General features: G+C 37.9%; 1 protein-coding gene across 1 annotated transcript; it reads left to right on the forward strand.

Moving 5' to 3' along the window:
* The first annotated feature begins 945 nt into the window (after positions 1-945).
* enpp2 (ectonucleotide pyrophosphatase/phosphodiesterase 2) lies at positions 946-19275 on the forward strand. The gene is made up of 25 exons (XM_085918267.1): positions 946-972; positions 1607-1772; positions 3562-3717; positions 5043-5168; positions 5823-5883; positions 5987-6084; positions 6246-6325; positions 6732-6851; positions 6995-7050; positions 7363-7428; positions 7772-7844; positions 7935-8043; positions 8239-8364; positions 10574-10605; positions 10735-10862; positions 11085-11160; positions 11250-11337; positions 11697-11866; positions 13942-14077; positions 14495-14634; positions 15800-15935; positions 16359-16436; positions 17715-17847; positions 18209-18362; positions 18691-19275. Exons 1-25 carry the CDS (start codon positions 946-948, stop codon positions 18859-18861), a joined length of 2706 nt encoding a protein of 901 aa, XP_085774393.1. The 3' UTR covers positions 18862-19275.
* Positions 19276-27048: the final 7773 nt, after the last annotated feature.

Here is a 27048-nt window from a genome sequence, read left to right on the forward strand (position 1 = left end):
AAAATTGCTGCATGGAAAAGAAGTATAATTTAATCAACAGTAGTGTATCTACAATGATTTGTAGTAATGAGGGCACTACTGCAAAACCATGAAGACACAACCAACCTACAAATGAAATATGGGTTCAACAAAAACGATGATTTTGCTGCCTAATTAAATTTTCAGGCTAATATGCAGTGAATATAAAGTCTACACACCCCTGTTTAAATGCTATGTTTTTGTGATAAGTTCAACCAATACCTCATGTGACCCTGGCATATTTTCTACTGCTTGAGAGATTTCAAGTGTGTTTTTGGATTTGGCCTTTTCTCTCTCTCGGACAAAGCTTCCACCCTACCTCAGACAAAAAAAAAAAAAAAGATGAATTTTGCAGGTATGTGCTAAACATCCATTACCTGCCAGAAAATTCAACTATAGTTATTGTACGCTCCTAGGCAACCTTTATGGCCAGTTTCCTTCCTGTCTTTCATACTTTGGAAAGGATGCCCTGCTCTTGCGAATGTCACTGCCTTATTTTCTGCATAATGGTGGCTGTCTGCACTTTGTGCAGTAGTGGGAAGAGGAAGATTCTTTCCCATTCACGGTCAATACAACACAGGAACATTGCCCTGTTGGTCTTGCACGCCTCTGGCAGACATTTATAGATCTCAGCATGTGGCTGTTTCTTTCCTCATTCTAATTATTGAGAGAATTAACCTGATCAGTCTTATTCAATATAATTTTAGGACATTTGTTATTGTAGAAATGTGCATTAATCTGATCCTCAAAAGCAGCTGTCACTTAGAAAAGATTGGTGACCCCTGTCACTCATCATCCTGCTCCTGAAATTGTAAAAGGACCTTCATTACCTGCATACAAGTTGCATGGCAGTATCTATTCAAATGACGCCTGTGGTTGGTTAACCTGCATTAAACTGGATGCGGGGGTCAAAAAGACATACAGGACATGGCAAGAAATGAAGACCAGGAAAAGGTAAGGAGATGAAGCTGTATAAAAGCTCCGCCTCTTAACGAATCTATTTCCTTTAAAACCAGCATTTGCCATCCATCCCAAGTATTTAAAAAAAACTGCTAGTATGAAAAAAAAATCAAACGGCACTAATGTACTATATTTCTTATCGGGATCATCTGAATCTCATCTTGAGAGATAGATTAATTGGGATACTGTATCCTACAGTAACGGGGTTATTTTGGGTCCGAACGCGAAACAATGTTTCGACTGACGGTAAGAGTCCACATGTTGATCACATTTAGTAGGCATGTGTTTGTGATGACTAACACTTTATCCGCGACACGATTAATATAAAAATGTGTATTTTGCATGAGGAGATCAAAAGATTCACTGGCGCTCCACTAAAGTGCTTGATTTGACTGTCAAATGCATCTCCGTGGTAAAAGCGGGTGGACACGTTTTACAAAATCCTGCAAAATGTCATTTATTAACATCATCGGCATGATTAGATGAACGAATGACACAGTGGTCACTACTTTTAATGTTTTTACCCCATTGCATAGCGGACTAATTCTGCAATTCTTTGCAAGTTTTTTCCTAAATTTAGTCAAGAATACACCTTTTTGTTATATCATGTTCGCAGTTTAATCTTTAGATTTGGAAAATTAGGAAAAAAAATATCAATTATGGCCAATTGAATTGTTATGTCACTATTTTTCAGTTTCTGTGGATTCTGTGGCTACTACTCACCAATATGTGTCGGAGTTTTGTGCACGACCGACTAAAACGCTCAGGGGCTGACGCCGCTGCAAGAGCAGACCGTGAGTATGTCTTGCTTGAACAGCAGACTCATTGTGTTGTATTCATCATATACATCAGCTCTGGAATAGAAAAAAAACATTGAGTAGCTGCTAGTGCAAAACTTGTCACCACACTAACATTTACTTTGTAGGCTTTCTGATTTCATTTTGCATTAAAAGTGGAGTTGGAATTGACAAGACTAACATTTCGTGCAAACACACTAAATGCGCATCCATCGATTTGCTATACTATTTTTCAGGGATGTATCTAGGTTTTATGGACAGGGGGCTGAGACTCCACGGGGTGCACAAGAAGTAAGAAAATGTAGCACAGAAGTACAAACTTTGAGATACAACTAAGAAAGACTAAGAAATTGCTTTGACTACTATGCAAAATGTAAACTGTGTGTGGGCCTACTGTTTAAAATAGTGTGTGCGTGTGTGTGCGCGTGTGCGTGCGTGCGTGCGTACATCCGTGCATGCGTGCATGCGTGAATGCGTGCGTCTTTGGAACAGATGGCATCTAGTTTATCTGTATAACAGTACAAACATATATAAAGCAAGCTACTTGGAAAATAGCCTTTTACTTGGAAAGAGCCTTTAAAAAAAAAAAAAAAAAAAAAACTTTTACACTACAGAGACTGTCTCCTGACTGTCCTGGGAACGCTTTGGGCTCCTCCGAGATGAAGTAGCTCGGGAGAGGGAAGTTTTGGCTTTCTTGTTGAAGCTGCTGTCCCCACAACCCGACTCTGGATAAGCGGTAGAAGATGGATTGATTGACTTTTACAGACTAATACCAATACGACATTTAGTTCTTGAGTAGTAACCGATACTGATACCACATAATATTTAGAAGTGATTTCATCTTATAGCATTCTGAGCTGAAAATAAAATACATAAAAAGAATTACAAGACTGTTGAGAATTACAGCGACCAAACTGGAATGTCCAATACATGCCCTGCACAGCAACGCTGGTGACAGGCAATATTCCTTTAAAGGCAATGCATGTGTGTGGCTTCTCAAATTCCTAACTATATGCTTTCATTGGCACACATGATAGAATGAAGGATCTACCAGAATAGTTCTTCCATGCAACAGAGGAGTTTATACTCCCTGTGTGGTCTTGTTAATGTGCTTTTAATGGAAATTGTACATTTTTATGGAAATGATAAAATGGGATTTAAATACCATGACGTAAGAACTATCAATATTTAGGACCACTTTTTTTTTCCGAACTGATACCTGTATGAGTACAGTACTCAGTTCTTGAGCAATCACTGTATTCAAGCATTGAAATCACTATTACCCTTGATACATAAAATTTCCTCAATAAATGACAGACTTTGGGGGAAAAAAGTCTGTTATATTCCAACATAACATTTTTTCTTGAAAATGCATGAAATGTTCTATTCTTCTATTGTAATTTGAAATTTGTATTTCCTGATCGCAAAATGACCATAATAGGGTGTCTAATACTGGTATTAGCCACAATCGCGAGTACCGATACCATGAAATAAGGCTGATATTGGCACAGATATGTTTTGGTCCTCGCCCATCCCTTGTAAGAACTGCTGTATTTAAAGAAAAACTTCCGTTATTTATTATTTAGTTTTGTTGACCCATTGCTTGGCATCTTTCTCTTCTCAGCTCATGGAAAATACCCATAGTTCATGTCACTCTCATTTTCACTCAGCGTTGCATCCAACCAGTAACAGTCCAAATGATGCAACAACAAAAACAGACAAGGCATTTTCCAGACAAACACTTTTCTAAACCTTTACCTTTTTGTTTTGTTGTTCTTTTTCACAGTGCATTCTACATCTCATTATGTGCCAACTTCTAGCTCCTGCAGAAACAGGTGTTTTGAGCTTGTTGAGATGGAACCACCAAATTGTCGTTGTGACAATCTATGTAAGACCTACAATAGCTGTTGCTCTGACTTTGACCGTCTCTGCCTCAGGACAGGTAATAAATGATTCTTATCATTTCTACCCAAATCATTACTCAAATGCATAAGTACCGTAGTAGACTGGATTTTGACATGACATTTGACCCTTTTCATTAGCGTGCTTGTTAGTCACAATTTTAAATTGATTACAAATATGGAATGTGAGATTTTAAATGACTAAATTAGAGGAGAGAAACATGTAAAGTATCCAAATGCAGGACTGAATGACACTCAAATTTGTTGTGGAAACTCCCAAACGGGTGTAATTGCCAAGTGTTGCTTGCTGAAACGGCATCAGTGCTCGTCTAAGATGAGAATCCTACAGAATCTCTTGACAGATTGTTCATGCTCATCACTTGGGATGTTTTATGACTTAAATGCTTGCCTCGAGACTTGACTTCTGATACCTTTGCTGCATGGGGCATGAGCCCCTCTATGCCAAGTCTTGTTACTGACATTGCTGCTGTCATAGAGCGGATTGGCCAATGATCGCAGTGTCAGTCGGTTATTCGAATGTTGGCTGATTTTTGCTTTTGCATCTGTTCGGCATAACAGCGGTCAGCAGTCGTTTGCAGATAGCGATCGAGTTGTTACATTACATAGATTTTTTTGTTTATTCATATTCAAAGCAACAATGGCAATCTGGAGCTGCATTATTTGAAAACAGTGTATATGAGCTACGGTCTCCCACAAACATAGTCTTTTATTTCATTCTTGGGATCTGGCTGTCTTGCATCTGATTTATTTTGATTTTTTTTTTTTTGCAAACTGGTGTGTGTGTGTCTGCGTGTGTGTGCATATCGGTATGCATGCGTGTGTGTTATGTATGCGTGTTCATAAGTGAGAATGTGTGCTTGCACGTGTGCGAGAGATCATAGTCCACCTCGATAACCGTGTTTCCACCTCTGTAACAAACTGATACTTCATGTGACGATCACTAAAATATTAGTTGTATTTTTTTCCTATTGCATATTTTGCAACCAGCTACATTGTTACTAAAAATCAAGTTCTGCCTATTTGTTAACAAATCAATGTTTTATATTCAAACCAACGATCTTTCTATCCTTGGGGCATTATGAAGACTGCTAAACATTAAAGTTAATAGTGCACAAGTAAACTAAATGAACAAGTTATTAGAATAGACTGATTGCCCCGTCAAGTAATCAGAGCAGTGATTTATCTTTTTCTTTTCTTTTTGTTTAAACTCGTTGGTGATCGGCCCCAAAAATCCTGATTGTCTAAAGCTCAGTCCCATTCTCATATCCAGCATTAGAGTTGCATGTATCTCGGTTCTACATCTGTATTAGTCTTTTGGTGAGTAGTTTCTTTTTACCACAAACAGATGGTGGCTATGAGTGCAGTAAAGATCGTTGTGGGGAGATCCGGAATGAAAACCATTCTTGCCACTGCTCAAATGACTGTCTAGCCCGGGGAGACTGCTGCACCAACTACAGGACACGCTGCAAAGGTAAAGAATGTGAACAGTTATGTGAATATTGACATAGAATTATACAGTTCATTTCAGGCACAGTACAAACTGATTGCTCCGAGTTAAAGTTTCCAAGACTGAATAAATAATGTGGTTGCATACAGTGAAACTGTGCACACACTATCAAAACATACCACCAAACATGCAGAACAGGTGTCCCGTTACTGGATGGCCAAATGCGGGTGGTTTGTCCAAGTTTTACAACTGGTGTGAGACTTTGGTCCTCATTGCCAGAACAAGTTGCATCGGTGAGGGTTGGAGCCAGTCGGAAAAAAGGTGGAATGCCTCCGTTCAGGATGGAACGGGAGGCCGACTGGCGTATCGACCCGTTGTCTGCACTGATGCAGACTTTCTCAGACTTTCTACGTCCTCAATTCAAGTAGTAGTATATATGAAGCTCATTGGTTCAAAATACAAAGCAAAATATATCAATCAAGAAAGATAGGAAAACAAGCTTGTGCAAAATGTAGCGGCTTATGTGCCGGAAATGACAGTATTTGCTTTTTTTGATTGATTTACGAAATACGTTTAAATTGGAGTTAGTGCCACTTCTGAGTTGCAGTGTGTTATCAGTATGAGAGTGCAGAAAAAAACAATCTGCCTGTCTTTTGATAGTTTTTTCCCTTTTTCCAGGAGACAGTCCATGGCTCCAGGATGAATGTGAAGATATGAAGACTGCTGAATGTCCTCCAGGGTATGCTTTTATACCATAATATATATGTTTTATAACAACATATAGGTTTGCTTGAACTTTTTTCTCATATAACCTCTAATGAATGTTTTTACTGTGCTCATAGATTTGTGCGCTCACCACTCATAATTCTTTCAGTGGATGGTTTCCGTGCTTCATACATGAAGAGAGGGAATACTGTCATACCTAACATTGAGAAACTGAGTAAGACATGGACAGGGATTGTGGGATTTTTTTTAATGATCAATTTGGTCCAGGAAAGAAACTTTTGATTTTGATTTGAAAGACTTATTTTTAAAAATATTTTTCTGTAAATCGCAATTACTGTCTTGTTAATATCATCCCCCTCTCTCTTTTTTTCCCAGGAACATGTGGAACCCATGCACCATTTATGCGACCTGTATACCCCACCAAAACCTTCCCCAACCTCTACTCACTTGCGACGGTATGTCATTTATTTAAAGTCCACGTTTACGCAGCCTCTTGTTGTCATCACTGTCAATAACCCCAACTTCCACAAGAACCTTGCTCACCCCGATTGGCCACGCGACAGCTGGAGAGGCCGTCTTCACACACACAACTCATAATTATAATAGTCCTCCATCCAGCTAACCATCAAAAATAGGCCCCTCTCATCAACCCCCAACAAAGTGCTGAACGCATTTTTCAACAGTGACAAAAACATCAGCACACATATGCTTCTTATCAATTCAAATACATAAAATAGCCAACAAATCTAAACTTCCACAGACTGCTAGGCTATCTGTATCCCGTACAACTGAGTGCTGCACCAACCCAATGACACATATCTTCATTCATTTTGAAAGAATGACAGTCTTTCTGACTTTTAGGGTCTCTATCCAGAGTCTCACGGTATCGTTGGTAACTCCATGTATGACCCGGTCTTTGATGCCACGTTCACCCTGAGAAGCCGAGAGAAACTGAATCACCGCTGGTGGGGAGGACAACCAGTTAGTATTGTCCTGACGTATTCTGGTTATCATCTTTTGTCTACATTCACGCAATAATTTTCTTATATCAGTGCCACTAATATAATCCATCTACAGCCATCAGGTCTATTGATCAATCCCAAATTTTACTCTTTGTCTCGTAGATCTGGATCACAGCTCTCAAACAGGGAGTCAAGGCATCGTCCTTCTTCTGGCCTGTGTAAGTTGGTTTTCACGTTACACGTTGTGAAAATTCTGTAACTTTACCTGAGCATTTTTTCCACAAACTTCTTTATTGAATAAGAACATCATTTTATTCATCTTGCTCTATGATGGAATGACATTATATTGGGGACGCGATCAATGAACTGTGACACAGTGGGTGTTCATTCACCCACCTCTCACTGTTGTGAAAAATACTGATACTGGAAATATCCAAGTGACAGCCCTGGTGTAAAGACATTTTGAAAGATAACAATATGAAACAAACAATGAAAATACTTATGTTTGGGATTTGATTTTTCATTTCTAGCACTATCCCACTGGAACGGCGGATACTGACCATGTTGCAGTGGCTCCAACTCCCTGAAGTAGAAAGGTGAATATCGTAAAATATTTCTTTCTCTTTACCGGGTTTTCCATCACTCAATTTTTTTTAACAGCGTTTGATGTGTTCAGACAGATGACATTTCAGAATCCCTGCATTAGGCCAATTAAGGCCTGACACAAATCCATCTATCCACTGAAATAAAATTCTGTCTTAATTGGGGCTATACAGATTTCTGCTGGAGCACCCCTTACAGTTCAATTTTCATTATTATGCCACTTCATTGATTTTCAAGATTTACTTCAAACCACTTCTCATACATCGCCACTTACCCATTTTCTTTTCTCATGATTGATATATCATTATTCACGTAATATGTTTCATCCTGTTTTAGACCCTACGTTTATGCAATGCACTTTGAGCAGCCGGACATATACGGACATAAAATGGGACCCATGAGTGTCGAAGTGAGTATCTTTTGTTGTTGTTTTTTTATCAACACAGTTTTAAACTGCACAAAATAGTTTGATGATCATTACTCCCTTTGTGTGTTCCAGTTGAATAATCCTCTTCGGTTGATTGATAGGATCGTAGGTCAACTCATGAATGGACTTAAGCAGCTGAAATTGCACCGATGCGTCAACGTCATCATAGTTGGAGATCATGGTATGACCTCATTTCACCACAAGTACATACAATTAATGGGCGAGCCACCATTTACCTGAAACTGTGTAGAATTGCATATTTGTCACATTCAAGCTTGCTAGAGAAATAGTATGCTAATTCAAATCATGTAGGTGTCTTTGAAATTCTGTCCTAGTTTCAAGTACACAAACTCCCACTCCTCTTTTCTGTTTTCAGGTATGGAAGAGGCCCACTGTGGTCAAACGGAGTTCCTCAGTAATTACTTGACAAATGTGGATGACATCATTCTTATTCCGGGATCCTTAGGCAGAATACGCCCCAGATTCTTCAACAACGCAAAATGTAAGTGAAAGAAAGATTCATAATTTTGTTTGATAAAGCTGCAAATGGCACACATTGTTTGTGAAAGCAAATAACTGGATGTTGAAATGATTAGTCAAAATAAAATAATCCTTTATTAATCTACATAGGGGCAATTCAAGTGTTAATACAACAAAAAGCCAACATCATCCAGAGGGCAGGTTTGTCGGGTAAAACGTTGAATCAACGTAAGATGTCAGTGACTATTGATTACTCTGATTGGTCATTAGCTCCCAAATCAGTATACGAGACAAAAAAAAACAGTGACAAATGCAAGGAAATAACAAAGTAGGAGATTTCCAAAGAAGGCATATTCAGAATTTGCTGATTTAGCACGTTTATTTATACATCTCATTGCACACATATTGACATGGCCATCTGGATGGAAGAAATTGAAGACCAATTCATCAGCATGATTCAGGAGAGCTCACCCCGTATATTACAGAGAAACGCTAACTCAATGATGAAAGCAAAACTCTGACAGGAGATCGACACCCATTATGTCAGGTGAGATTTTTTTCCCCTCTGTTTTTACAGAAAATAAGCAAAATTGTTTGTCCTTTTGGTCGCTCGTGCTTGACAAATGTCATTGTCTCTTTCTACCTGAAGCTATCGTACAGTAGCCGACGGACTAGTATGTTGAATCCGTCCTATTGCGACAAAAGGAGCCAAATAATATTTGTCAAATATGGGAACTGGCTGGAGTGAACAAGCCACAACACTGAAAATGTATATTTTCTTCCATAGAAAGAAAAAAAGATGCACCCGAATGAAAGGAGACCAACCAAATGTAATAATTTTAAAACAAATATTTACTGTTCAGTTTTTTATCAAGTGCAAAAACTTCTTTTTGTGGGATTTGTGACATCACACAGGAGAAGCGCTGCTTTGTTGAGGCTGGCTCAAAATCCATCACTCCCTTGAAAGAATCCACCATATAGAAGAGATGCTATCCTCCCAAGTCAGAGATGGACATTCATCACATACAGTAGATCACGTGATATATTTAATAAAAAAGTACACAACCGCTGTGTCTGGTTGTATGAAAGCCAATTCTTAAAACACATGACACTGTAAGTGAATTGACCCAAACAGCCTTAATTTGTTTTTTGACTTTTATTTTAATCTAGAAGCTGTATTTGTGAAACATTTAATCATTTTTCCATTTTTACAACTGGATGCAATAATACAGTTTTCACTCATCAACTTGTTGACAAATGGAGGCCTCTCAGCTAGTTATCTGGACAACTGTTATTTTGCATAAAAAAAAAAAAATCACGTTCACGGCGGTGGGGCAAGCCAACCTTAGTTAAGCAAATATTGTTTATGAAAAATAGTCTTAATTAAAGCAAAAAAAAAAAACTCACATTTTGTCAAGATATTACAACAAATATGAAACTAAAATAACTGCTAACAAGCCAAAACCAATGTTTTACTTATCCCAGCCAAGAATGAGACGAATTGCACATTTCATTTTAGACATTTATTTAGATACTATGAATTCAAATGAATGAATGAAGGAATTCAAACTTGTTTTAATTGACGAGCACAGCAAAGCAATAACAATAGCACATACATAATACTTATTTAATAATATTGAAACATCCAGTAAATTACAATAATGTGTTTACTCATACTATTGCTTAAGGATGCACAAGTCATGTTTTATTTGAGAATCAGGGTGCTGCAGCAGCACTGGCTGTAGTTTGAGAGTTTGAGAGCAATGAGGGCATTTGCTGGAATAAACTGCTACTGCTGCTGCTAGTGCATTTCTAATAAGTAATTTGTTTTACCATCAAAATCCATTTCTCTGTTTTGTTTATGTTGTTTTATAGTTCAAGGTGTCAGAAAAGCAAATCATATTTTAGCGTCAGTCACTGTTCGTTAGATGTTTTGGGGTTTTTTTTTTTACATCGTAAGCATATTTTCTCCTCTGCTCAAAAATCTGCACTTTTCTTGAAATCAACACACTTGCTGATTAAGGAATTGAAAAAGCTAGAAGGTTTTTTTTTCTGGTTAAAGAAGAGCCTGCTCTTTCTTTTGGTCAGTCCAGTGGTTACAAGCCCAAAATTCCCTATGTTAAAATGCTCTAAAATGGCAAGCAATGAAAATCTGTTTTATGAATGAATTAAGGGCTATATTCCAAATTAGTAACTTCATCTGACTTAACGGCTCTGACAATGTTTTTCAGATAACCCTAAGGCAATTGTTGCAAATCTCACTGTAAGTATGGCAGTTTTTATATTCCAAAAATGAGAAATTTATCAATTTTAAGATTGAACTGTGAGCTTAGATTGACAATTTCATGATTATTTTGTTAATAGTCACACTCCTTGTCAATATTCTTTCTAGTGTAAGAAACCAGACCAGCATTTTAGGCCTTATTTAAAGCAGAATCTGCCAAAGAGACTCCACTACGCCAATAACCGACGGATTGAGGATGTGCATCTCCTCGTGGACAGGAAATGGCACATTGCCAGGTGATGATTAACTTCTATTCAGTTTACACAGAGCAATGTTGATCTCCCATTAAACCGAAGAGTGCCATTATAATTTGTGATAATTTGAGTGTTTTTCTCCCTGCATCATTTCATTTTCAATTGATATGTGTTTGTAGTCATTTACATTCTAATTCATATTGCTCCATAAAATAACTAACAGAGCTAATCCTAACACATCTAACTTCATTTTTTTTATTTCAGGAAAGCACCTGAAGTGAAGAGGCTTTGTGGCTTTTTTGGTGACCATGGATATGATAATAAGATTAACAGTATGCAGGTATTTAAAGATAACGCAACAAGCAAATATTCTACTGGTTAGTAATCTAATAATATCGACTAATACGTATGTTTAAACTCTCTTTTCAGACAATTTTCTTGGGATATGGGCCTTCCTTTAAATTTAAGACTAAAGTTCCAGTATTTGAAAGCATTGAACTTTATAATCTTATGTGTGGTAAGACATGTTTGTTTCATATTTTTTAGATGTACAAGTGAGAGAGCGTGAATGTGGGGAAGGGGGAATAACGACATTCAACTCATTTTTATTTATAAAGCACTTTAAAACAGCTGCAACTGAGACAACAGATACAAATGGAATATTAGACAACTCTTTGCTGCTGTTTGGTGCAGTGGTAATAAGTATAGCCACGCCTGTTGAGTGACTCTCACTCACTGTTGAGTGGAACAGAGTCCAAATCCTTTCGAGAGAACTGGTTCTGGAGCTCATGCTGTGCACCAAGGGGAGCTATTTGGAAGTTCATTTCAGGCTCTTTGTCTGTTTAGCTGACTTAATATGATTTGTTTTGCTCTCAGATCTTCTAGGTCTAACCCCAGCACCCAATAACGGAACACATGGCAGTTTAAACCACCTACTGAAGAACCCTTTCTACAAACCCAAAATGCCAGAAGAAGTTTCAAAGCCAGCCACTTCAGTTCAAGTTCACACAGGAACAGACGATCGAGGCTGCAACTGCAATTACAAGGTCTAGCATGATGACATTGTTCCAGATCTTAGTTCAGTCAAGAATATGCAGTCATTCTGCTTAATACATATACTAAGTATCCTATGTATGAAGCAGAATTACACCATTAGTGTATTTTAGACCATGTAAAGTAATTTTAATGATTTGATTTCTAAATGAATATTTTCAAAGAAAATAAACCATGGATGAAAACCGTGTAGATGAGAGGGCTTAGCACACAGCCTTGTGGGATCCCCAATGCTCACTGTCCTCGTGCCTGACGTCCGGATGACAACTGTGACTTTCTGAGTCTTCTTATGAAAGGCAAAGTGGGGGTTTGATAGTCTGAGGGGTTCTTAGAAGATTCTCAGCCAGCTTGTTTGGGATGACCTTGTTGACTCAACAGCATTCTAACTGAAAAGTTGCGCGAGGGCTTTGAAACAGACGGTGCAAATAAGTGAAAGAAAAACAGGTGGAGGAAATAAGTGTGGTTTTCTTTTCTTTTGTCTCTTATTGTTAGACTGTTTGCTTCTTTGTCAGTGGGGAAACTTACAAAAATAGTGAGGGATCAAATCCTTATTTCCTCCACTGTATGTCTCAAACACATCTGTCAGTTCTGAAGAGCAGACCTGTTGAACTCAGCTGGGTATGTTATTGGAGCCTGCTGCTTTTCAGGGTTACATCCTCCTCTGAACTTTGCACATCTCAACTGACGGTACAGTGAGAGCTGGGCTTTTTGCTGCTTCTGTTGGTTTGTACAATTTCTCTGTGTCAGCGTTGATTGCGTCAGTGCTGGCATAGAACTCATTCAGTTCATCTAGCAGTGTGCTGTTGCTGCTGCTCATGATGGTGTTGCTCCTCTGTCAGACGTCTGTGATGTGATGGAGCCCTTACACTGTGTCTGAAGTCAGGAGCGTTGTCGTAACCCTCTGGCTTCAGCCTGTACCCTATCTTGGCCTCTCTGATGGATCGATTGGGCTTTTTTTTGTAGTCCTCATTAACACCAGAATGTAGCAGAGCGTGCACGCAGCATGAACTGTACCTCAAAATGCATCTGAAGGTTTTGATTTTCATAGATTTTGCAGCTTGGTGGGGGGTGGGTTGTAATATTGTTGATCCTTACTTCCTTTCCAGGTTTCAAAATTAACTGTACATGTTGGGCCATTAGTCTTTTCTGCATTGCGGGGATTCTCATTGACAGCTCATTGCCACCAAGTAATAATGTGCCATCAAATGGACCGCAATTAAAATACGACTCATTAATACAAAATACAATTAACTTTTTTTTTTCTATCATAGGACTGGCTACTTTATTTATGCAAAGTTTCAAGCATCTTTGAAAAGCATAAAAATTGAAAACAGTGACAACCACAGCAAAAGAGGACCTTGCAATTTTTATCACTGCCCTACCTCTTTGTTGATAGAACATCAATCCTTACTTCACTCTAATATGTAGCGATGTGTTCCTTTTGACGAGGCTGTTACTTATTTCCATACGCTTAGATATTGCGAAGGCAATCACACTCGCCATCAACATTTCCTTCACCTAAACCTTGTCCTCCGTGCACGTCTGATAATGTTGTTGCTCATCCCGACATCCAGGTTTCCATCAGCAATCCACCTTTCATTTTCATCACCCCCCCAATTCCTTCAACTTCATTATAAATGGTCTTCGACACTTTCATTTCCTTTTGCAGCTCTGTCCAAAATTGTTTCTATTCTTTGTCTGAACATCCTGTTTGTGGTGTTTATACGTTGGAAATTTTGATTTATTCTTTTTTTCAAATTTAAATGTTACTGAATTTGAGTTGTCCTTGTACTTGTAAATATGTTCCTGTTCATGAATGCAAGTAAATAACTGTAATTTGACATTAGTCAAGAATTTTTGTGAATGTTTGAATGAAGTATTCCATGAATGTGTACAGTGTATAGTAGCAGCCCAAGCAGCCTGGCACACAGGGAATTTTCACTCTGATATCTACTGGAATCTTTTGTTCATCAAGGCAGTGAAATCTTCTTAGCTCTGCAATCAAAAATACATGTACTGTTTACAATTAATATGTCAACAGGCTTTTCTTCTCTCCATTTTTTTACAGTTTCAAGTAAAACGACGGGACCAAAGAGGTTTGAAAGTGACCATTGCACGTGGCTATAATCTGGAATCACTCTGGCTTTGTTTCTTACACAACCAAGTAGAGGAGCTAAACCAGCGACTGAAGCAAGCTATTGATGGTCAGTGCAAACTGATATTGCAAATGACACTTTTTCACTTTTCTGCATGAAATTATGTCTCCAAACCATTTTACTTGCAATGAATTCAGAATGTGTGAAGATAAAGCTTTGAAATGCCACAAACAACAAAATAGAAGTCCACATTGTTCACCAAAAATCATCTTGACATTAATATTGACCACATTTGATATGTGAAAAAATGTAACTAAACTATGAATATGATTTTTTTTTTTTAAATTGGAACGTCAGTATATAACTTCATATATGCAGTATAGGTGTATACAATATTATTAATTTAAATTGCAGACTGTTTTTGGATTATTTTTATAGACCATGCAAATTTACCTTATGGCCCATCTGTAGTATAGTACCATATTAAGTGACCTTTCTATTGCTGCAATCCTTTCCTCTTTTTAGACAACAGGAATATGCCATACGGTCGACCTGTAGTACGATACTATACAAAGTATTACCTTCTGCACCACACAGACTATGTCTGTGGTTACAATGAGGATCTTGCAATGCCTCTCTGGACATCATACAGCATGAGCCGACAGGTATTGTACATGTTATTTGTTTTTCCAGTGAGTATGGCCTTAACTTTCCGAATGCACCCTAAACATCAAGATTATAATAGCATTTAATTATAACATGTTAAATTTAACCATGATTTTAAAAAAATCCATTCATAGTCTTGTATGAGTATTTTGATTATTGACAAATAAAGTTTAATGTTTTTTTTTTCTTTTTATTTCCAGTTATTTATTTGTATTAAAACATAAATCACAGTACCATATTTTCCGCACCAAAAAGCGCTTTGGGTTAAAAGGCACAGATTAAATTACGGGGGTTATTTTGTACTTTATTCACACGTAGAGCACACTGCATTACAAAAAAAAAACAGCTCGGGAGCAAGACAGTGAGTTGGTGGTACTATTTACCCAGGTACTGTATTGACGTTATTGTTAATCGACATTCATACACAAAGTCCTCATCTTCTGTATCCGAATTAAACAGTTGGGCAAGTTCGCCATTAAGCATGCTAAATTCCCTCTCGTCATTGTCTCGTTGTTGTCACGTTGCTCTTTGGAATTGATCCCGGCTTTCCAGAGGTCTTGAATTGTGCCTCTTAAGCATGTCTCTTTGTCGATGTCATTTTAGAGGGTCCTTATGCTGTTTGCTTTGCACAAACCAATAGTATTTATTTGTCAGTGGCGGCGAAGGTACATACTCAACGTAGTAAGTACAATTCTCTGATTGGTTTACCGCCCCGGTCTACGTATTTGACGTACAATGTAATGTAATGTCCTCTGATGGTTCATATTACGTCTACATATTTCGTCCCTGTGTGGCAGCAGCCACTCAACAACATTTACAGATTTTGGAATTCGGTCCACACAAAAGGTGTACTTCATTAAAAGGCACTTTTACTTTTGAGAAAAGTAAAGGCTTTTAAGTGTGCCTTATGGTGCAGAAAATACGGTATAATGATTGTTAACGCTGAGGTCAGTTGAGAAATTAGAAGTTTCTTCTCATTTTCAGCATAATTTACGATTTATATTATAGAGTAAGTATTTATGGACTGATTAACGTGTTATCAGATAATGGTGATTATGGAACAAGCTTTTATGGACATTCTTGAGGATTTTTACAATATCGGGTAATACGACTGAACAGAGTAAAATCAGCAATTAAAACGTCATCCTTTATGTGATCATTCAGGTTGAAGTGTCTGCTCTGCCAGAAGTCCTGATAAATTGTGTTCGGCCTGATACTCGACTCCCATCAGCCTTCACTCAGTCCTGTATAAAGTACAAGGCAGAAAAACATCTCACTTATGCCTTCCTATACCCACCACGTAAGTGAAAATTATGCTCTATTTCAGAAACAGAAATTATTATTGTCGCACATTTGAATTCTTGTTAATATTAGTGTGATTGCTAAATGTATTCCCAAGTTTCTTCCCTATTCTGGTTTTCCAACTTTGCAGGTACCAACATTGCAAACCACATGAATCAGAATGAACATATTGTTAAATTCAAATCTTTGATACGGCACAATAGTATGCAATTGTGGAGGTTATGGTCATTTATAATTATATGGACCATAATGAATGAATAATAATTTATTAGAAACTGTAATTGTTTCATTTCTAGTTATTGAGTGACCTTTCACAAATAGTTTGCAATCGAAAAACGCTTTCATACAGTAGGTTTAATTCTGTATTAGTCATATTATGATATTGTTGGTCAAAATGTTTTTTTTTTTTGTATTTTGACAGAATTGTCCACTGGCATTGACAAAAAAAATGAAGCTGTTTTCATAACCAACACTGTTCCTATGTATCCCGCATTCAAGAGTAAGAATCTCATTCTGCATATCCACGACCATCTCAAAGTTTTGAAACAGGGATGACATTTTCTTTATTATTGCTCAAGACTGAAAACATTTTTATTTTTAATCAGTTCAACGTGACATAAAGCCCGTAGCTGTGAGCAATTGTGCAAATAGCAAATTTTGGTGTTTTGTCAGGGGTTGCAAAGAGTTTCTCTTGTCGCAAACCTTTCAGAAATATCATTTATTTCATCAAACTCGAGTTTTTACATGCCCACAATGTAACACTTCAATAAAGATAGTCATCTATTCAAGCTTTGGAATAACATTCAAATACTGTATCATCAAAAATACTCGGTCAAAATTCGCAAGGTCACAGATGTAACAACCAATGAATTTATTTGGCAACTATCATTAGGACATTTGGCCCACTCCTCTTAAAAGAAGCTCTCCAAATTATTCTACTGCTTGAAAACTAAGCTTGAAGTGGCTGCACAGGTTGTCTATTGGGTTGAGATCTGCAGATTGACTTGGCCACTCGATGACCTTTTTGCTTTTTATTGAGTCACACTCTCACGATTATCCTCACTTCATGAGGCGAGGTCTTTTATAGAGCAACAGACCAAGACCAATTGATGGCCACTGTGTTTCTTCTACTTTCAAATAATGGCACCAGCACTTGTCACATTCTCACTAAGTCTTTTGCTGAAGGGTTTGTAACCCATTACAGCCTTGTGTAGGTCTATAATTTTGTCCTTGATGTCTTTAGTCTTGCCCTTGGGAGTATAGAGAAACACATACAGTAGCATTTTGAGATAAGGAGTATTGGTGATCAGTGGTTGGTGCCAACGGGCACCATCCAATGTGGGATTCAGAATTCTAATCGTAAAGGATCAAATATATTTGTAACACAAAGAGGCACAACATCTTATAACTTTTTAATTGTGTGTGTGATTTGAAAAAGACTAAAGGGAGTAACCCTCAAAACAAATCAATGCCAGGAGAAGCATCTCAAATAAGATAAAACATTTGGCGATGTCAATGCATCATGGACTGTGTTTTTGCAATCATATAATATATATATATATATATATATATATATATATATATATATATATATAATATATATAATCTTATAATATAATATTGTAATATATATATAAATGTTGTGTTGTGTCGTGTTGTGATTTTCATTCATTTTCAAACTTTTAGCTGGTCTCTTTCTTTGTGACCTTTATTTCCTGCATTCTCACACCATTCATACATACAACTTTCTTTCCGCGCTCTGTTTTTTTCCCCTCAGAAATATGGTCTTATTTTCAGAGAGTCCTTTTGAAGAAGTATTCCACTGAAAGAAATGGTTTGAATGTTCTCACTGGACCGATATTTGATAATGACTTTGACGGTATAAAGGACTCAACTGACAAGATCAAAGAGTAAGATTTGTATTTTTTTTTGTACTCACAACCTGTGGTTTATAAAGATTATTTTTGGACCAGCACTTTATAGTTAGTAATTTGTCAACCAATAACCCTCAGACAGATCATACAGAAGATTTCATATGCTACCACATATAGAAAGGCAATGTTTGTCTGACATGTTACACTTAGAAATACTCACAAATAAGTACATACAGGCCTAGATTCTGAGGCGCTGTCCACGTTGATGTATCAAAATCACCGTGATGTTTCAAACAGCATCCTTTTTTGTTTAATATAAAATTTGAATGAAAATGAAATCTAGTCATATTGTTCAGTTTCATTGCACATTACTAAAGTTCTTTCTTCTTGACTGCAGGTATGCACGTGGTACAATACCCATCCCAACTCACTTTTTTGTGGTTTTAACCAGCTGCTTAGACTTCAGACAGGCTGCAGATTCATGTGGTGGCCCCCTCAGCACTGCTGCCTTCATTTTGCCACACAGACCGAACAATGATGAGATTTGCAATGTAAGGAATAGAACACCACCACTCTTTATAATTGGCCTTACTGCAAATAGAACGTGACATTTATGGATGTAGATGTCAAGTCAGTTTTCTTTATCGTGCATCAATTTATTATGTAGCAAATCACTTCCAAAATGGTACATATCTGGAAATTCACTTCTCATAATTTGTACTACTAATACTTGTGCTAGATGTATAATTTCTGCATTTGGTTATCAATTAACATTTTCATCCAACAAACAGGGGGGTTACAAAACTACATGCCGTCCATCAATTTTATTCCCGAAAAAGGAGAAAACCCAAATAGATATTTGTCAATGATCTTTTGCAGAGCTCAGATGAGGAGTCCAACTGGGTGGAGGACCTGATGAAGATCCACACAGCTCGGGTCAGAGATGTTGAAATCCTGACAGGTCTGGACTTGTACCGTAGAACCACACGAAGTTATGCAGAAATCCTGTCATTGAAAACTCATATGCACACTTATGAGAGTGAGATATAAGCTGTATGTGCATATCTTTGTTGGACTTGAACATTTCAATCACATTGACTTGGGTGTAGCTATCACGAGGTAGCTCATTGATCTGCACACTAGCTTTGATTCACATCTCTTCAACACCACTATGTTTGTCATTAATTGTAAAAGTCAGATAGTAGGAAAGAAAATTCTTTGTGTCTGTTTTTTTTAATGTATATACATTTTGAATGTGTTTCATCAAATTGAAAGAAACCTGTGAATATCAGAAGACGTATTTTAAATTTTATTTTACATGGATACAGGGATATATTGTACATAGATAGTTTCTCATGATGTCATGCACCTCTGGGCAAGCCCACTGCTGCCATTGTGAAGATTATTCATTGTTTTATTCCAGTGCTTACTGCGTGTTTGAAAATAGAAAAACATTGATGGTCAACATCAAAGAATGAATTACCGTGCAGTGTTGGAATCAGTGTGAGACAAAACAGACAACAAAAAAATAGTAGATGCATCAGATTTTAATCTGAACTTCATTCAAGGTAGGATTTAACACTTGACACACACAGATGTATATATATATATATATATATATATATATATATATATATATATATATATATATATATATATATATATATATATATATATATATATATATATATGAATATATATGTGTGTATATATTTGGGGTCACATTGAAACGTTCTTACTTTTAAAATAAAATTGCAATTTTTTCCAATGAGGATAAGATCAAACTAATCAGGAATACATTCGATACAATGTAGCAAATGACTATTCTTGCTGTAAACATCTGTTTTTAATGCAATATCTAGATATACATAAAGGTCCAATTCCAGCAACCTCCAGTGTTCTTATCATCCATTGTGTTTGCTAATTGTGTTAGAAGGCCAATGGATGATTAGAAAACCCTTGAAAACCCTGGTGCAATTATGTTAGTTTTCATGGAACAGGCTAAATTGTCTGGGTGACCCCAAACCTTTGAACGGCAGTGGATATTATTCTGATCTCCATATGTGAGCTGCATGGGGAATAAACTGGTTATAAAAGTTCAACATGCCAATCAACACCTGCAGGGACTTGATAGTGGTAGGGTGTGGAAAAGTGTCATAGGCGTCCACCCTGGCGAGAAGGAGGGGCGGCTCCCTGTGGCCTGACACTGTGGCCAAAAATGTAATTGCTGACAAACAAAACTGGCACTCACCTGGGTTGATGTGGCCATGCTCGCTGAGCAGTCGGAGCTGTGTCGGGGTTTTCAGCATCTGCACTGGCCCCCGGGATGTTGTCCAGGGAGCCAAACGTTATGTCACGCAGCACAGAGTCCATAAGGCGCTGAAATGCCTGGGCTGCCTGCTTGAGGCTGAAATGCATCTGGAACTCAATAAATCCAAAGGGTATGATGACTGCTGTGTTGGGCACATCCCAACACGGATTTATTGGTATCTGATGATAACCGCAAACCAGGTTTACCTTGGAAATACGGTGGCCCATTGCCAGGTGGGCGGAGATGTCTTATACATGCAAGACCGTATACCAGTCAGGGGTCATGGTGTCATTCAGGAGGCGGAAAAAAACATTGGGGTGCCAATCTGCGAGACGAATACCTGTTAAATAGTGTTTACTGTAGTTGGAGAAAGTAATATTCAATTAGTGCTTCATTGGCCAAACCACACTCAATTATTATTACTTTGAAAAGTCCATATTTTGTCTGATGTAAGTGGATTAATCGATTGGGCGATAGTAATCATCTGATTCTGGTCTAACACAGTTGCAAGTGAAAGCATATGAACCATTCATAGTTTCTTGGGTTTCTGCATAAATTGATCTTTCAATGTGATCTTCATCTAAGTCACAACAGTTTACACAGCATGCTTAAATATTATACAAACAACTGTTTTCATAGGTCACACTGTTACAGAGCAGGCCATCGTTCACCAAGGAGACTGGGGAACACAAACCATATAAGCGGGGCACAGAGGTAGACAGAACATAACATAGTGTGAATATTCACATTGAAAAAATATGTGAACCCCGGAGCTAAATTAAACCTAATCTGGGTAACGAGTCAGTCTATCTGAGATCCAGTCTAAAAACTGAATAATCTTATTCTTCATGATCTACTCCAAATAAGGGACTAAAGGACTACAATGACTGCAAAAAATATAAATGGCAAACAATAAAGACAGCGGAAAAATATAACAGTAAATTATTGCTTCTCAGCGATTACTTCTAACTTCTGTATCACGTATTTATCAAAAAATAACAATAATGTACTTATTTTCATTTTCTAATTTTTTTATGGTCAAACATAACTTTAAATCATTTAAAAGTCATTAAATTTTAAGACTCCTTGCTCTGTGTTGACAAGAAAAGGCACTCTGTGCACAGGATGCAAAGCCACAATTTATTCATGAGCAGATGCTATACTTAACAGAACCCTTGACTTGATAGATGAGATGAACCCAGTTCTACAACACAATTTCTCAAATGAATGTGTCGTAAAAGTTCTTTAAATTGTTCATTAAGATCTGTGCAGCTTGCTATCTTGCAAAATATGGCCACAAATCACATACATTAACTGGTTTTAACTGGATAATCCTAATGCTTGATTCGTTAAATTTAGGGAAAACTGCAAATAAAGTCTCATGGTCTGTGACCTACTGTTACTTATTTTCTTAATCAGTTTTGGGACTCACTCATTCAACAACTCTGAGTGATATATCAGTTTATGTTCAATCTGTTTTTAGGGGCACAGTTGATGAGTGGCTGCAAGATGTTGCTATTTTTTAAATATTACACCTTAATTGTGCTTTCTTCAACTATGTAGTGCCCAGTGGCACACACACAAAAAAATAAAATTTATGCTTAAGTTATCTTTACTTTTTCTGAGAGAAAAGTGCTCACAGCAGGGATCTGGCCAGTGCTTTTGGTTTGTAGTGAAGTGAGGGAGGACATTTTGTCTTGGAAGGATTTTAGGTCAGAAGGGGTACTCAAAGCTTTTTGCCAGTCATTTCTCAACAGAAGGTTACAATCATAAACCACTAACGTTGTCTCCCACATTGTGATAAAGTCTCTTCCACCCAACTAATAATCCCTCGAGCAATGATGGTTGTGGATTGATCAAAGGAAAGAGGATTTTCATTTGCAATATATTACATGTAGAAACTGAAAATCACAATATTTTGATTCCAATCAGAGTCACAAACCCCAGGAGGAGAAAGAAACTTCTCGCAGAATGAGCTTGACTGTCAGTGACAAATGCCTTGCATTAATTTCCTTGTTTATTTGTCCCTTGAAGATGTCGAATAACCCTATTAAATCAGGTAGTCAGTTGCCCATTAATCTCAATGGAACAGGCTAGTCACTCAAAACTAATGGGGTTTAGAATTTGCATGAAGCAAGTTTCTTCCAAAAAGCTTTCACCAAAAGGATTGCATTTCAAACAGAGGGTTTATCATCACACTTGTTCAGACATGGATTAACGGCAGTCGTTCCAAAAAACTGTCTTACTGGGCCAGAAAGTCACAAATTTTCCTACTCTGCCTTTCAATCCATTCAGTGGCAATCATCTAATTGTGGCAGTGTGAAACAATCAATATGTTATACAATTATTGACTGCTAAAAAGATGGTTATATCACTTAAAATCACTAATCACAGTTTTGGGAGGGTCGGACGTGTATGAGTTCTTCTGATCACACTCAAGCCTGGATACCTCCAAAACGGAAAGTGCTGACACTCACCAACTAACTAGTAAGCGGAGTGGCTTTTCTAGACCACAACAAAGACTCGACAGGTACAGACTTCCAAAACGAACAGTCCAGATATGTGAATTCCTCCTGCCATTGCCAATCTTGGTCACGAAAAGGAAGTCCAGATTAGTAGTATAGTGATTGACGACTCTGCCGTCATGTTTGAAGTTTGTGATGCTTTTAGGGAGCGTGTTATCACATGGATGACTGAAGGTCCTTGACGAGCCAGAGAACCCAGTTGACGGAGCGGTAGCAATTCCTCCATGTCACAGCGATCAGTAAAGCAATTGAGGATTTGAGAGTTAAAGTTCCACTGCATGTTTCTCCTGGAAGCATTTTGAGGTTTATTTAAGTTCAACTGCATTATTCTGATCATAAACCTCTCAAGTTCATACTAATCAATTACTCTTGGCATAGAGAGCAGAAAGTAGTCTTCCATCTTAATGTGAGAGTAAATGTAGATTAGTATGTATGTGAATCTGCCAATTCCATTGCAGTTCTGCCCCTTTGATGGAAAGAGAATAAAATGTTTAGAATAATTCAAACATAACAAAGTGGTCAATTTTTAATTAGTTTGCTGTGTCATAGCTATAATTTCAATAGTTAAGAGTTTTTATTTCAAGTGCATCTCAAAGTCTTTATCCTCATATTCTGGTTTCTAATGTTTGCAAAGTAAATTCTAACTGTTAAACAAAAGATTAAAGTAAATGTTAATCCTTGCTCCCTGTCTCCCCAGGCATGTATCGGAGGAAAGAATGCATGTTGTTTTGAAATTCTTTTTCTACATTTTTCCCCATGCCTGTTTTCTTCGACAAAGGCAACAACAGCATGAGCATTAGACCAGAGCTGAGGCTGGAGTCTTTAAATCCTGATGCGCTTCAAAGCACGGAGAGAGCAATTCATCTTCTTATCTTTGACTCAAAACAGGCTTTTTGTGTGGAGGAGAGAGGGAGAGGGAAGAGGCAAGAGGGGGGAAAAATGCTGTCGAGTAATTTTCCGTTTAAATGTTCCACTCCACAACAATTTGCATAAGCAGCCCTGCGCCTGTGATAAGAAGATTGGTAATTTTCAAAGGCTCTGTAGGGATTGAGAATTAAAAGCCTTTCTGCGCTATCTTCCCTCTTGCAGCTGGCCACCAAAGATTCCCTCTTCTCTCATGCATTTCCGCCTAAACTACGCCTTATAAACTTTCTCTACCATCCTCTCCTTTGCTCACCCTGACTGTGCAAACTTTATGCCTCTGTATATTCTCAGTCCTATCCTATCGTGGTGCCACAGACTTCATACAATTTTGAGATTTTTGCTTGCCTATCTCATAGCAACAGCAATGTGAATCGACACAAATCAGGAATTTAGATTTTCTGAGATGGTCACTGCAATGTTAGTGCAAAGACAAGAAAACCCTGTTTGACTGACTGCATTGGAGCTGAATGTTATAATTTGAGTCTTGCTTCTGGAGTTGTGCAATCGTGGTAGTGCTTTGCTAAGGCAGCAATAAAATAGCAAAATAGCAAGACATCACTCAAATATAAGAGAACTGGAAATACGTATTTTTTTCAGAGAATCAATGATCAATTTATTTATAAATTATATAATATAAATAATATTTATAAAAATTCCTTTCATTAAAAACATGAAATAATATGTCATTTTACTTTTTTAAAAAAGCTAAATTGAAATGGTTTAATAAAACAAAACATGGCTCCTTTTAAGAATCCAAAGAAGTACTGTACGTCGGGAGGGGGTAAATTTTTTCTTTAAATCTAAACACAGAACCACAAGGGAAGCTTTCCACTGAATGTTTGTCAGTGTCGATTTTCACTGTTCACTTTTCATATAGCAGTGAACTTGAAACACATTTCCGTGCAATTTAGGCTCCTGCTGCCTTCAAATCATCATTATATGAACTTGTCCAAAAATGAAAATGGAAGTCAAAAATTGCAGTCACAGCAGTGCACTCGGCGTGACCCAGTAACAGGATGTGCTGTGGAGGTATTCTCCGTTTTGCCAGTTCATATAAGTAAGGTGGTCCTCACCTCACCGTGTTGGCAAGGAAACCACTTGAGACCCCGACTCAGAGAAAAGATGGTAATAAATTCCCTGAGGCATATGTTGTTTTTGCCCATACACCCTTTTTTACCATACAATTCCTACCTGTGTGCATGTGTGTGTGGTTTTCCAAGAGAAAAAGAAAAAAGGATTACAGATTGGTATGGGAAACCACTCATAGTATAAATCAACGCAAGCAGTTTTGTTTTTGCACAATTCATAGTTTATCCCTTTTTAAAACAGAGTGAATGGCAAAAGTGAGAACTGCAGGTTTTGGATTCTTCCCTTAACCGCAGAGACTGTCGCAAAAAGCTTTGCTGGTCCACACCAGGTAGTTAGCACGATGAATTCAGCCAAACACTGCATTTTCTTTCAAATCAGCAATCATGATGGCAAATAAAATGCACTTTTTATAAGTATCATTTTCATGAATGAATGGCAAGTAGTAATTAAAAGAAGACGGAGAAGCCATGGTTATGATTAAGCTCACCTAAATTTGTTTTAATCATGTAACATCGGAATTAGGTGGTCATATGATTGAGTATATGTTTTACAGAAGTGTGCTTAAGTGCCGATATTTTAAGAAATGTTTGGATGGAAACAAGAAGAAGAATCAAGAATCAGCTTTGTCATTTGTCATCTACACGTTATTATGACTCCCACTAACCCTAACCCACACTAATCCTCAAGTGGGAGTCATAACCCTCGCACGCACCATTATAGAAAAAAATGACGTCAGCCGAAGGGTGTGACTTACGTGATGTTTTTTTGTGTACTGTTACACAATGAATTGTGTTTCAGTACACTTCCCCAAATGATTTGATGAATAGCTCTACTATCTGAAAGACTGTTTGCTTCTGAAAGCCATTCACACAATCGAGATGTGTTTAAAAATAATGAGTTTGGCAAGGCATCAAAATCCCTGCTCCATTCAGCAGGCGGACCACTGAGCACGGCTTAAACACTCACACACTTACAAGTCCCCTCTTTCGCCAGGGAATTTTAGACAAGATATTAGCATAATAGGCTATAAAGCACGATAACTTCAAAAATGTATCCTATTTGCATGAACTCCCCTGTTTGTGAATGTATAACAATGCGGAATCCTCGTTTCACTGGTGCATGCAAGTGAGTGATTGCCAAATATCAGAAGCTCAGCTTTACTTTATTTGCTAAACACACAGTCACTGCACATTTTAACTGAAGTTTTACTAAATCAAAGCATCAGCTCAAAGTATCTCTCGATGCATGCATTTTCTTCTGCTTATTCTACTTTGAGTTACCAAGTCTGCAGCTTTAGCAGGGAAGCCCAGACTTCCTCTCCCTAGCCACTTAGTCCAACTCTCCTCAGGCATTCCTTGGCCAGCTGGGAGACATCGTCTCTCCGGTGTGCCCCAAGTCGACCTGTATCTGAACTCTGGGGTAGAAATGTGTACAATGCATTGGCATAAAACATGTGAGGTTGCAGGCATTCTAACCAAATGCCCCAGTGATCTTATCTGGCACCGCTCGACGGGAAGGGGCACCAGCACTATTCTGAGCCCTTCCTGGATTTGTCTAAAGAAAAGCCTATGCAAGAATCCTACCGGAGGAAATTCCTTATGGCGGCTTGCTTTCGGGATCTCTTCTCACGGCCTACAGCTCATGAATATAGGTGAGAGTGGGAACATAGACCGATACAGAGTCTACATCACGGCTCGATCTCCCACTCCATTCTTGTGTTCTCGGCTGGGGCAGGAAGATATCCCCAACCTGGAGAGTGCACTCCACTGAGTACCATAGTCTCATAATTGGAGGTGCTGTTTTCATCCCAGCCGTTACACACTCGCCTGTGAACAAGCAACAAAAGAATTAGAAGGCGTCATGGTCAGCTCTCCCTCCTCTTTCAGTGGGCAGGGAAGACTAATCCAATGGATGTTCGGGCTTTATCTGCATTTAAAAGGAACTGTTCAAAAGCAATTTAAGCCCAAGCCAAACTAACACATATGAAACATTTGAAAGGTTAGGATATTGTTGCAGAATAACACCGTGGGTTGTGTTTTCTCAGATATCCCAGCAACAGATTGCTTATCTCTTGTCTTCATGTGACTAATCACCCACTCATTCCCTTTGCTATGCAGTTTAGTCACTTGTTTTAGATAGCCACTGAAATTGTTCCTTGAAAGACTATAGATCCCATTGTGCCAATATCTCTAGAGCTCTTCTAAGGCTATAGATCCCATTGTGCCAATTTTTCTAGAGCTCTTCAAAAATCCTGTTGCATCAAAAAGGATAACCCAAGTGGTGCGATGCAGCGTCTTCAAAAAAGGTACGATTTACTTTTTAGGAAAGAACACTGTCCTTATTTGGAACAAAATTCAGGATTCAAAGCATTCTCATCACTTTCCTCAT

Source organism: Syngnathus leptorhynchus, chromosome 8 (assembly GCF_054491065.1).
Source record: "Syngnathus leptorhynchus isolate UIUO chromosome 8, UIUO_Slep, whole genome shotgun sequence".
Classification (NCBI taxonomy): domain Eukaryota; kingdom Metazoa; phylum Chordata; class Actinopteri; order Syngnathiformes; family Syngnathidae; genus Syngnathus; species Syngnathus leptorhynchus.